This window comes from Leptonychotes weddellii, chromosome 5, assembly GCF_054177405.1.
Source record: "Leptonychotes weddellii isolate Sample4059 chromosome 5, ASM5417740v2, whole genome shotgun sequence".
NCBI lineage: Eukaryota > Metazoa > Chordata > Mammalia > Carnivora > Phocidae > Leptonychotes > Leptonychotes weddellii.
Genome location: NC_138373.1, coordinates 61,581,405 through 61,594,358, shown reverse-complemented (window position 1 = coordinate 61,594,358; position 12,954 = coordinate 61,581,405). Strand labels below are relative to the sequence as shown.

The window sequence follows — 12,954 nt, the reverse complement described above, 5'->3', positions numbered from 1 at the left end:
CATGGCTTTCCAGATTAGCCACTTCAAGTGTGGGTGCCTTTTAATACATAGTGCTGATTATTCATTCTGGAGAACCTCAAGCAGCGGTTCTTATATTTTAATTCAGTTAAGATCACCCGGGGTGCTTATTTGTAATGCAGATTCCAGAGCCCCACGCCCAGATGTTCACATTCAGTAGGTCTGGAGTGGGACCCAGAAATTTGTATTTTTAAGTATCCCAGGTGATTCTCTTACAGGCTGACATATGCGTACCACTGCTCTAGGTTTGGAGTACTTGTTTGTTTTTTCTGCAACAAGGGAAAAAGCTCTATTAATGATTTAAATACCACATACTCAATATAAAATTTGAACAATTCCTAAGAGTGTAAAGAAAAAAAATAGAGAGCCAGTTGAAATCCTAGCCCCTACGATGTTTGGTTCTCCAGGAAATGTTTAGGCATGAATCAATATGTATACTCTTGTGTAAGTAAGATCACTTAAATGCACTCTTCTTTCTCGTGTCCCCTTGGGCTACCTTCCCCCACTCCTGCCAGCACCCTCACCACTTACAGTGGGCTCATGTTTTTCTCCCTGTTTGCATATTCATACAAAAATATGTACATGGGATTTTGTCGTTGTTTGACCAAAATGTGTGTGGGGTATTTTAAAATTGTCATATGTATATGCCTACACTGATCTAAGGATTCCTCTTAGTGGCTGTGCTGCGTGGTTGCTCCATGATTCGACAAAACAGGAGCATTCACTGTTTCTGGTATTTTGCCACCACAAAGAGTGCTTAAGAAACATGCCCTGCCCTCAAGGACTTTATAATACTTTTTTTAAAAGATTTTATTTATTTATTTGAGAGAGAGAGCACAGAGGGAGAGGAAGAGGGAGAAGCAGACTCTCCGCTGAGCAGCGAGCCCGATGTGGGGTTCGATCCCAGGACCCCGACATCATGACCTGACCCGAAGACAGACGATTAACTGACTGAGCCACCCAGGCACCCCGGAGTTTATAATATTTTAGGCTAAATTGTTGTGTTTGGAGGTGCATCGGTCAGCTTTTGTTATATAATAAACTACACCAAAATTCAGTGGCTTAAGCTAATAATCATTTGACTCAGAGCAGGGCCTGCTGTGTGATCCTTCGGCTCCCGGCTGGCTCAGCTCATATCTACTGGATTCCCATGTACGTTTTCCGTCAGTTGGCAGCTTGGCTGGCGGCTGGGTGGCCTCACTCACGTGTCCAGGGGTTGGCAGGCTGGTTGGTCTGGGCGCAGGAGGCCCTCAGCGGGGACGTCTTGTCTCTGCTCCATGTGGCTTGTCTCTGCTCCAGGAGGCTGGCCTGGTTTTTTCACACGCTACTCACAGTTCACGCTGAACCAAAGAGCAGCAAGGGAGTGCAAGGGCCAATGTGCAGCCCTTTGCAAGTCTTTCCATGTGCTTTTGCCACATTTGCTCCTCTCCCACCACACGAAGCGAGACACATGGTCAAGCCCAGAGTCACTGTGAGAAGTGACTGAGGGAGAGCAGGATGTGCTGCCCCCAAACATACCACTTGGACATTTTGAGCTCAAGGCAACTGAGAAGAAGCGGATACAAGAGAATCCTCTCTGCCCTCCCTCTATTTGCCTAAAAGCAGGACATAAATTTGTACAGAAGTCAATCACCGACAGTCCTACCCCCTTATCAGCCCAGAGAGGGCATGGGAGGACTCTCCATAACTTTACTGACCAGCCCTTACCTTCCATTAGTCTCCCATATATTTACCTTCTCATAATTTGCTGCCCAGAAACTCACAGCCTTTTTCCTTTATCTTGTAACTTCTCTGAAAATTTATTATTTTTGGTTCTGACAATGTATAAGCCTAAATTCTAGCTACTTGTTTCAGTTACTCATCCCTGAGTTTTCCCATTATGTATATGAGATATACACGTCAATAAACTTGTTTGTTTTTCTTGTTAATTGCCTTGTGTTACAGAACCCCAGCCAAGAACCCAGAAAGGTAGAAAGAAAAAGATTTTCCCCTCCCCTATACTACCCAAGAGCATGGACATAAGAGACATACACTCTTGCAGACAATTTACCACAGGAGCTATCTGCTTAGACGTTCTCCATGATTAATAGGAAACCGAAAGTCTTGGGAAATTTGTGAATTACAGGAAAAGAACCTGTCATTTCCTGCCCAAAGATTGGTTCCAATGATGAGCCGAAGTCAGCACATTCTAATGATCCCAGGACTCCTGGAACACAGTCTCCAGAAGAGCTGACATCATCTGGTCTGTTCTAGCTCCCTTCACAAATGCTCCCAAAGGAGAGCTGTCCCAGCAGCTGCTGTCTGCACCTGCTATTGTGAGGCTTCAGGAAAGTTCCTTTTTCCTTGGGGCTCATGTTTCCAGGGGTTGTATGTGTATATTCCGTGGAGTGACCCAGTTAGAGCGAGTCCTTAGTAGAACACCGAACTCCCACTGGTATTTTTCTGACTCTGCACCGCCATCTCTCAGGGTCATCTTAGGTCTCCACCTTTGACTTTGGAGTTGGGATACTTGGGTTCTAGTCCTGTGTGTTCTCAGGCAAGTCACTTTATCTCTCTGGATTTCACTCTTTCTAAGAAAAATGAAGAAGTTGGTCAAGAGTGGTGTTTTTCAAGATTTAATGTGCATACACATCGCTGGGAGATCTTGCTAAAAGTGCAGTATTTCAGGTTCCACCCTGGACACACTGAATCAGCACCTGCTTTTTCACGAAATCTCCTAATCTAAGCCCTTGTTCTCAAACTTGGCTGTAAATTAGAATCTCCTGGAGGAGCTTTAAAGTAAGGGTCTCCAGTGCCCCCTCCTAGAGATTCTGATTTCATTGGTGTGTGGGTGCAGGCTGGACACCGAGTCCCCCTAGACTGGAAGGAATGAAGCGGGACCTGGGGAGAATGCTGTCAGAGAAGACCCAGGCTTCGGTAGGAACACAGCCACTGCCGACCTATGGCCAACAGGGAAGTGGTCAAGAGGGGGTTAATATCCCACCCCCTCATTTCCTGTCACTGCTTCCCATTCAGTGAGCCCAACTGGATTCCAGAAAACAAGGAAGCCCAGTTGATCCACTCTGTAACTGTCAGCCTGGTTGGACGGAGAAGGATGGACAATGGGTCTCAACAGGCAAATAGAAATTATTCAGCAGAGGATGCTTATTTTGACATACAGATTCCTGGGCCCCATTCCTGGGCCCCATTGAAGTAGGTCTTTGCTTTGGAGCTGAGACCCAGAGATCTGCATTTCTAAAAAGTTGCTGAGATAGACGCACTAAATTTGAGAAGGACTGGGCAAGATAATCTCTGAAGTTCTTTCTATCTCAAAGGCCTATGATATTACTCCTTACCTAAACTGCACATTGTTCCCTTGTATTCACTGCTACAGTACTTTGCTTGGCTTTTCAGCTTGTGTGTTCTGCATCTCCAAAATGCATATGCTTAAGTAAATCAATAATGATCACTTTATTGGGTCTGCTTTCCACATTTACAGTCTCTGAGCTGAAATGTAGAAGCAGGATGCTTCTACAGGTTTGCAGTTTGCCTGGTGACATCGTGGAAAATTCAGCAGGTTGTAGCTGGACCACGAACATCCAATTGTAGCCCTCTGCTTTTAGTTCTAGTAATTACAGGAAATGTCAGCTAGAAGCTTCCCACTTAAACACTAGATAAGTGTTCTCTTTCCTTTTCTCGCAGCTATGATGAAGAGTATCAGGTCTGACCAAACATAGGATCTCACGTTGGAAGGCCTTGGGAAACTATTTCACTCTTTTAACACATAAATATTAAGAACTATGTTTAAATATTTACCAGAGGAAAATGGAAGGGGTGTATGGTTGATAAGACACTTAACTATACGCACCATTAAAAATTCCTAAGGACTGAATCTTGTATCACCTTTGTGGAACCCACGTGGCCTATATTCCACCACATATAACTACAAACAGAAGTCACATTTTATTTATTTTTTTAAAAGATTTTATTTCTTTATTTGACAGTGAGAGAAAGAACTCAAGCACAAGCAGGGCGAGCAGCAGGTGGAAGGAGAGGGAGAAGCAGAGAGCCCAACATTGGGCTCGATCCCAGGACCCCGGGATCATGACCTGAGCCGAAGGCAGATGCTTAACCGATTAAGCCAGCCAGGGCCCCCAAGAATGATAGGATTTTAAAGGAGAGAAAGACCCCAAAGGGACATAAAACATTACCTAGAAGAGTTAGGACGGTAAACATCAGGGCTGACAAATCATAGCTCTCGGCCAAAGCTACTCCAGACCCAGCAGGTGAACCGATAACAGCTTTCAGGGACGTGTTCAAGCTAAGAGCCACAAGAGCTTCTTGAAGCTTTGAAAAACTGTGAAAATTCAAATGACCTTTGACATTCAGAAACCTCTAGCAAGCTGAAGACAGATGATGAACATGAATGACTTAATTTCCAGTTAGAGGAAAAACAAGGTGAGAACCGTAGGAAACTGTTCTCACTTCATGGACCAATTTTCAGATAACACAAAGCTGACTGAGAAAACCAGCTCAGGAATCAGGGAATTATAGGCAGAAAAATAACAGTGAAAGGGAGACACTGAATGGGATGATGTGGTGGAATGCAAGCCTTTTGTGGTTGAAGGAAACACTTGGAAAGCTCTCTGGTGTTAGCTCAAGTTTAATACCTGCATCGCACAGTTACTTGTAACAGAGAAAGCAAAGGCTCCTGGACTGTAGATCCCAGAGTCCTCTGTGAGGAGGCTGGTGTGCTATTTCTAAATCAGCATCACTCCGGTTAAATGTCTTGGTAGAAGAGTTCTACACACTTCCTCGAGCCTCCCAGGTATGCAGAGAGCTTTATTACTAACATGGAGCTAGAAAGCACCACACCTATAGACATAATAACCAACAGGACTGGTGACTTCCTCTTCATACTTGTTTTTTCGCTCTGAACTGTGTGTTTACAAATACAAGCATAAATAAGCAATTGCCTGCATGTGTCGTGTACCTACAAAGCCCCATGCTAGAGCTTTCTATCTCCGCGGATCACTGCAACAGCCCTAGGAAGTAGGTGATTATCAGCCACCTCCAGAGAGGACACTAGGGTGTACAGCCAAGATTTGACCATGGGTCTGACTCTCGAGGCTGCCTTCTTAACTTCTCCAAAGCCCTCTGGTGAAGAGGAATTCTTGCCATTCTCCCCAAATGCAAGAGAATCTGCATTTTCACCTGGACACAACTGACATTTTCTTGAGGTAGGGGGTGAATTAAGGAGCCCTTGGCGATACATTATGATATTTTCATACGAAATGTAAGCTAAAGTACCAATGACTGCATGTGGGTTATCAAAACAGAGATTAACAGTCTGAGTCATATAGTAATTTATTTCAAATTTGGCTTCAGCACCCCTTGCTAAGTGATTTCAAAAGTAGGCCAACGGCGTGGGAATGGCTCTCATGACGTCATAGTTAGGCAATCTGATTCCCACCCTGAAAGGCTGAGACCTGCATTCAAGCCTGGTGCTGGCCTCTTGCCATCCCCCACCCAACCACCCACCCATCCACAGTTCAGATTCAACGAGTTGTTCCCCGTTTTGTGTATGTGTGTTTTTTAAAAGATTTTCTTTATTTATTTGACAGAGAGAGACACGAGAGAGGGAACACAAGCAGGGGGAGTGGGCGAGGGAGAAACAGGCAGGAGCCCGATGCAGGGCTCGATCCCATGATGCTTAACGCTTAACGACTGAGCCACCCAGGCGCCCCCGGTTTTGTGGTTTTTATCTCCTACTCATGCGGCTGCCTGATGCGCTCTCATCTTTCAGGCTGAGCTGCCAACTTTCCATTCTGCGCTCCAGAATGAAGACAAAGAATCACCCTTCAAAGTGATGCTGGAGCTTTTTTTCACCCCTCCTTTTGGCATCAGTGTTTTTAATGGAAACTTGATTCACTTGTCACCAAAAAAAACCACAGAGAGTGCTGCCTCAGAAGAGTTGGACAAAGCTTCTCCACTGGGATTCTATTTCAGGGGTGATCACTCCTCATGCTGAGAAGAGGGCTTCAGAGAAAGACCAGGAAGGAGGTTCCTCCCGAGGGGTTGGGTGGAGCTGCTCTGAGAACCCAGGGGACCATTCTTGAGCAGGGAGACATTCTTGTCCTCACGCACAAAAGTTCCACATTGTGTCAGTCCTGGGACGTTCGCCCTCTCGGGGATGAAACGTCCACAATTTAATGATCTCAAGTATAACAACATTAAGATGCAAATGTTTCGAATACTTAAATACTGTCTTACTGTTGGTTCTCAGAGAGGGAGTCTGCCACTTACTCGGTGCTGGTCAAACTGTAAAATGGGAAAGATTATAGAAATCCTCCTTCAAGGCAAATCCTAAGAGACTCTTAACTATACAGAACGAACTGAGGGTTGCGGGAGGGGAGGTGGGTGGGGGGGTGGAGTCAGTGGGTGATGGGCATTAAGGAGGGCATGCGATGTAATGAGCACTGGGTGTTATATGTAAGTGATGAATCACTAAATTCTACTCCTGAAACTAATATTACACTATATGTTAATTAACTTGAATTTAAATAAGATCTTAAAAAATGAAACAGAAAAGAAATCCCTCCTTCATGGGTTTGTTGTGAGGATTAAATGAGATAAGGACAAAGATTAGAGACCAGGCACACACAAAGCAGTAGAGTGTGGTATGTAATGGCGGGGACTCTGGACCCAATCACCTGGGTCAAAAATCTGTTACCACCACTTACTAGCCAGGCGAACTAGAACAAGTTATTTGACCTTTGAGTGAGTGCCTCCATTTCCTCACCCCAAATGGGGTGAAAATGATAAAAATAGTGTCTCCTCATAAGGCCGTTGCGGGTGTCAGTGAATTAATATGTATAAATCATCCAGAACCATCATTAACACATACTATGTCTTCTATAAGTGTATTCAACCTTTATTACAGTAAGCGTCCAATAAATGGTGGGTATAGATGTATTATTAGTCTTCCCTTCTTTAACCCTACATGCTGGCATTCAGATGCCTATAGGTGGTTTTAGATTGATGTGGTCATCTTTGCCCATACACAGAATAAACCTATGGTTACTAGGTCAGAGCTAGGGAAGAGAAAGATAAATAATACATACCAAGCACTTACTGTATGCTAGATACTTTATGTGTATGGGCTAATTCAATCTTCGTAATCACCCTGAAGGTAAATGTACTATAGGTGAGGACAAATATACTGAGAAATATTCACTTACTCCAAATCACAAAGCAGAGAACAGCAAAGCCAGGATCCAAAGACAGATGTCTTGCCCCCTTCCTCCTGCCTCGGGAAGGAACTCAGACTGAGGTTTATCACCCCACCTGCTCATTTGAAACCCAGCCTTCCTTTTAGCAGGCGAGGTCTTTCATTCCACATCAGAATAGAGGTTTGGAGAAACAGACAAAAATGCCCACTGATGTGTAAGCATCTGACACAAAATCCTTTCCTGATATCAGATTTGGTTGTGGCAGGAACAAAAGGGCACTGGTCCCAGAAAAGGGAAGCCAGATCAAATTTAGGTCACGACTTACTCTTTTCCTGGTCAGTTCTGCTTACTCTCAAAAACTCTCATTTTTAATGTCTGCTCCTGGTAGGGCTTCCAGACTTTAAAGTATATAGCTCTGTATATATATGATTTATATTTTTTTAATATAAGTATGTCCTGTGTCATATTGGAGACACACTAAAAAATTGTTTTTTTTTTTAATATGAAATTCAAATTTAACAGGGTGTCCCATGTTTTAGCTGACAACCCTGGTTCCTTGACCTGAAAGCCTTCCACTGAGTATGTCACAGGCAGACGAGAAGATAAAGACACTGAGCATCAGAGAAATAGTCCCAGTGCCTTCCTAACCCACAAGCTTACAGTGAACTTTGAGCTGCACTCAGGAATGTCCGGTCTGGGCCTGACAACAGCAATTTCCACAGAGTACCATAGGACCTGTTGCCTGAGGGAGTGGCTCCCAGGTCTGGAGTAGCGGCAATGGGATGATGAGCAAGAGTGGACACTATGTGTCTTCTGTGCTTTCGAACCCGTGTATTCGTTCCCCGTCACTGCTGTCACAAATGACCACAAGCTTCCTGGCTTAGAACAACACCCATTTAGGGGCGCCTGGGTAGCTCAGTCATTAAGCATCTGCCTTCGGCTCAGGTCACGATCCCAGCGTCCTGGGATCGAGTCCCGCATCAGGCTCCTTGCTCAGTGAGGAGTCTGCTTCTCTCTCTCCCTCTGCTGCTCCCCCTGCTTGTGCTAGCTCTCTGACAAATAAATAAAAATCTTTAAAAAAGAACAACACCCATTTATTATCTCACAGCTCCTGTGGCTCATGTGTCCGCGTGGGCTTAACCAGATACCCTGCTAAGGGTCTCCCGAGGCTGCAACAAGGGGTTAGCCTGCCTGGGCTCTTCCAGAGGCTCTGGGGAAGAATCTGCTTCCAGGCTTATTGACGTGGTTGGCAGAATTCAGTTCCTTCTCATGCGCTGGCAGGACTGACATCCCTGAGTTTTTGCTGGCTGTCCTTTGGGGGGGGGGCATTCCCGGCTTCCAGATACCACCTACTCCATTGGCCCATGGCTCTCTCCATCTTCAAAGCCAGAGCATCAACTCCTTCTCATGCTTCCACTCTCTCTGATTTCCCCTTCTGCTTCATTTCTCTGACTTTCTGCTCTCCTTTTGTCCTGAAAGCTCATGGGATTACATTGGGTTCACCAGATAATCCAGAATTATCTCCTTCCAGGAAGGTCAACTGATTAATAACCTTAATTATACCTCCAAAGTCAATTTCCTATGTAACGTAGTGTATTCACAGGTATAGCACCAAGAGCAAAGGTCATGGGGTCAAAATTCTGCCTACCACAACAGGCTTTGGAAGTTACAACTCATTCTGGCCAGGGCTCCCAACTTCCCAAAGCAGAAGAACAACTTCCCATAATATTAGGGGCTACCAGTGTTCACCTACCCGTTTCTGGTGCGGTGTGAAATAATCAGGAGCTCTGCATCCACCAAACCAAGTGAGCTTAGACAAGTCATTGAAAGTCTCTGTGTCTCCAGCTACTTGACCTGTCAGATGGAACATACTGGATGAGGAGTCGAGCTCTCAGCAAACACATAAGTGCGATTTTCAGGCCTGACAACCCGTGATTACAAAGGCTTCGTCTGCCGGTCCTCCAGGGGGAAGCCGACCTCCCCACACACAGACAGGAGTTACAGTCAAGGACTCGGGTCCCCAGCCAGCCTTGCTCTCATACACATCTGCATTCCTAGCCCAGGCACCTCCATCTGGAGGCGTCTTTATCAGGGAGGCCTTGACAGAGCCCTTCCTCAGGAGACTCTGCCAAGACTTCCTTCTAGAGGAAGAGAGGAGGAAACCTGAAGACAGTTTTTCTCTATGCTGACTTGGTATTCAGTACTTTCCCACTGCAGTCCTCCTCCCTTTGTTTCCCCAGCCCTGGGTCCATAAAACTCCAGGAAAACTTGTGCTCAGGGCTCCCTCAGCAGTGAGACAACTTCCCCACCTGCACTGATACATCGGACCCTCGCTTGGCTCTGTTCCACGGGGAAAATGAACAGGAGGAATGAGCACGTTCTCCAGTCTAGCCTCTCGCTCATACTAGCTGGTGATTGAAGGCTTGACTGTTACCTACATGTTGGTTCATTGTCTTAATCGGTTACTCCAACACCTGGTCGTCCAGCTCTCTCCAGCTCTCTCCAGCTCTCTCCAGCTCAGCAGAGCACTTGACAATCCTGGACAGCCTCGTTGCCTTAGTAGTGACATGAGTTACATGTCTCATTCCTTCATTTATTCAGTAACATTTATTCAGCACCTGTGATGGGCTGGACACTTGCTAAGTGTCAGGAATACAGAGATGAGTAAGACCCGTTCCATCATGGCAGGAAGGTTACATTCCAGGTGAGGAACTGGGACAAATTAATTATGACACAGTATAATTAATTCTGTCATCAAGTATTTCTTGAAAGCCTAGCTTCTTGCTTGAGATCCCATATAATGATTCTTTGAGAGAAATTTTATGATTAGCTTTATTCTACAGACAAGTAAACCAAGGATCAGAGAATAAATATTTTGCTCAAGGCCCCACCGCTAGTAAGTGATGGATCAGGATTCAAACTCAGGGCTTCTGATTTAAATGCAGTATTCTCTCCTCATCCCAGCTAGAGATAAGTTCTATAGGGACACAGAGGAGGAGACCGATTCTTCCTGGGGTTAAAGAAGGAAGGGAATGCTGTCATCCTCAGGACTTGAAAAAAGTTGAGTGCCATATATGGTGGCTCCTGGTATTATCATTCACCATTTACAATCTTACTCCTTTTAATACATTGATAAAATCAATGTTCCAAGTCAGCTGTGAGCCATCATGCAAAGCCCTGCCTTCCCTCCGAGGCAGACAGTCCTCTGTCGTCTCTGTCAGAGACCTCACTCACAGGCAGTTCCTGCGAGCCTGGGCTGATGACAGCCACACCCCAGACGACGGTGCAAATGGCTTTCTCCACGGGGGTTTGGGGAAAGCCTGTCTTTATGTAATGATCCATTAAACACAATGACTCTCAAAAACACTGGTTCTTTAACGAGGCGTTGGAGGATCAGAGTCCTATCTGGACATAAAGGAATCCATTGATTCCATCTCACTGACTTGAAGGAAAAAGCCAAACGTGGGTGTTTGCAGAATGCCAGGCGACACTAAAGGGCTCAGCACTCAGCGCTAGAAGGAGGCAAAAGCGAGCATGATGTAATGGGCTCCTCCCTAAAATACTTCCTCTCGGTTCCCAATGAGTATGAAGTTGTTGGCAAATATTTAAGATAAGTGCCCTTGTCTAGATGCACTCACTAATGCTCTAGGGCTGTGTCCAGACAGAGACGAGCACCGGGGAGCCTCGCCCTGGCCTGCGCCTCTCCAAGCTGCCTCCTGCTTTCCATTTGTTTATTCCATGGCCACTTCCCAGTCTTTCTTCCTTTTCAGGGACCCCAAGGAAAATGCAGCCGTCCACACAGACGCCAGAGGCCCTGCCTGTGGCCTTGCATCTGCCCCCTAAGAAATTCTGCAGACATAGAGGGAATCCAAGCTGCTTCTCTCGGGTCCCTCTCGGATGGACATAAGTCACTGGCCCCCGTGACTAGTTATGATACTTTTTTTCCTCTTAGATCCTACGTCCTCCTCCCAAGCAATAGAGCTTCAAAGTGAGAACAAGAAAGACTGAATTTTATTCTGCCCAGTTTGGTGGTAGCCAAATTATATCCTCACTCAACATGAGCGTTTCCTGTTATCAAATAAGACTGGTATGCATTGATTATCTACTTGAAGTTCATTGGAAAAGGGCCCTAGGGAACAACAAAGTATCATGCTGCTCTTACTGGCTATTGCTTACTAATAGTGATAATCGGAGTCCCCATCCATTTGCGTTTCTTCCCTTAATAAACATGTATTGAGCACCCACTGCATGCAGAGTGCTTTGCCAGACACCCATGGTGGTACAGATACACAATCTCTGTCCTTCCAGAATTTAGCATTTACTACTTAAAATGGGCAAAGAAGGGTACTGGAGAAGAGGAACAAAAAGGTGTCCTTGGTGGTGTGTCGTGTTGGTTCTCAGCACTGTGTCACAAAACTGGACACTCTGAATAACCAGAGGAGGCTGATGCTGACAGCTGGCTTCACTCATATGCTTCTTGAGCCATCTGAGAGGCAAGGCCCTGGCAAGCCCCAAATCCTCTTGTTGGGCTTAATGCACAAGGGTGGTTTGGTGTCTGCCAGAGGCCAACGGAGTTAATTTCAGGTCTGTTTGTGGGCACTCTGGGACTTTAAGTGCAGGCATTTTTTCTTCATGAGATTGGAAGGAGACCCTGAAATAGTTGGCTCTCCAGACTTAACAGGCGGGCCTGAGCACTTTGTAAGGGATCTGGGGTGGGGGGTGGGAGGTGGGGGGTGGGGGTTGGGGGGAGCCACGCCCTAGCTGGGGCAGGGGAAGTGATGACTCACCCAGAACCACTTAGGTTGGGCAGGAAACAGCTGATTCTTTTGTTGCTGGTCTAGGCAGGGCCTGCATTCCCGGGGAGGGACAGGTTGCATTAGGATTTTAGGACGAGTTTAACCTCAGCCCTTTATCTCTCTTCGATTCTTCCTGGGGATTTGGGGAAAGAGGGTTGAGCCATAGGATGAGCTAAACAAACAGGAAGGAAACATGGTGTCTGCCAGGCCAGCCCCTCACAGTGGGTTCCAGCAAACCTGAACTGGGGTGCCTCCTAAGGAGGTAATGGAACCAGGAGAAGCACACAACCAGCAAGTGATCCTTCCCACTGGCTTTGGAGCTTACCTGGTGAGCAACCCCCAAAGCTGTAGCTTTTCACTAACGGCCAGTGGCCTGAAGACATCCTCTTGCTTAATGTAAAATAAGATGAACAATAGAAGCCACCTAGAGGGTTGTTTGTGAAGATGCGTGCATAAAAACACAAAGCACCTAGAACAATGTGTGGTTCAGAGTTAAAGCTTAATAAATATTTGGCTGTGGGGGCGGAGCAAGATGGCGGAGGAGTAGGAGACCTGGATTTCGTCTCCTCTCAGGAATTCAGCTGGATAGGGATCAAACCATTCTGAACACCTACAAACTCAACAGGAGATCGAAGGAAGGAATAGCAACAACTCTCTCAGCAGAAAAGCGACCACTTTCTGGAAGGTAGGACGTGCAGAGAAGTGAATCCGAGGCGATATTCGGGAGGATAGACGGTGGGGGAGGGGCCTCCGTCGGCCACTTCTGGCAAGTGATAGAACCACGGAGCACAAAATCGGAACTTTTAAAAGTCTGCTCCGCCGAGGGACGTCACTCTGGTGGCTAAGCGGGGGGTGGAACCCTCCGGGACAGTGTGGTCTCAGGACCCTTGGGGTCACAGAAAGACTGAGGGTGCCTGAGTGCAGCAGAG

At 46.2% G+C, this 12,954-nt stretch overlaps 1 protein-coding gene across 1 annotated transcript in view; it reads right to left on the bottom strand.

Annotated features, from left to right (window-relative positions):
• Positions 1-340: 340 nt before the first annotated feature.
• LOC145721685 (uncharacterized) overlaps positions 341-12,954 on the bottom strand; it is a 58,734-nt gene continuing 46,120 nt past the window's right edge. Inside the window, exon 3 of the mRNA XM_081820829.1 lies at positions 341-2,588. Coding sequence (XP_081676955.1) covers positions 2,369-2,588 — 220 coding nt within the window. The 3' untranslated portion in view covers positions 341-2,368. The remainder of the gene's footprint in view (positions 2,589-12,954) is intronic.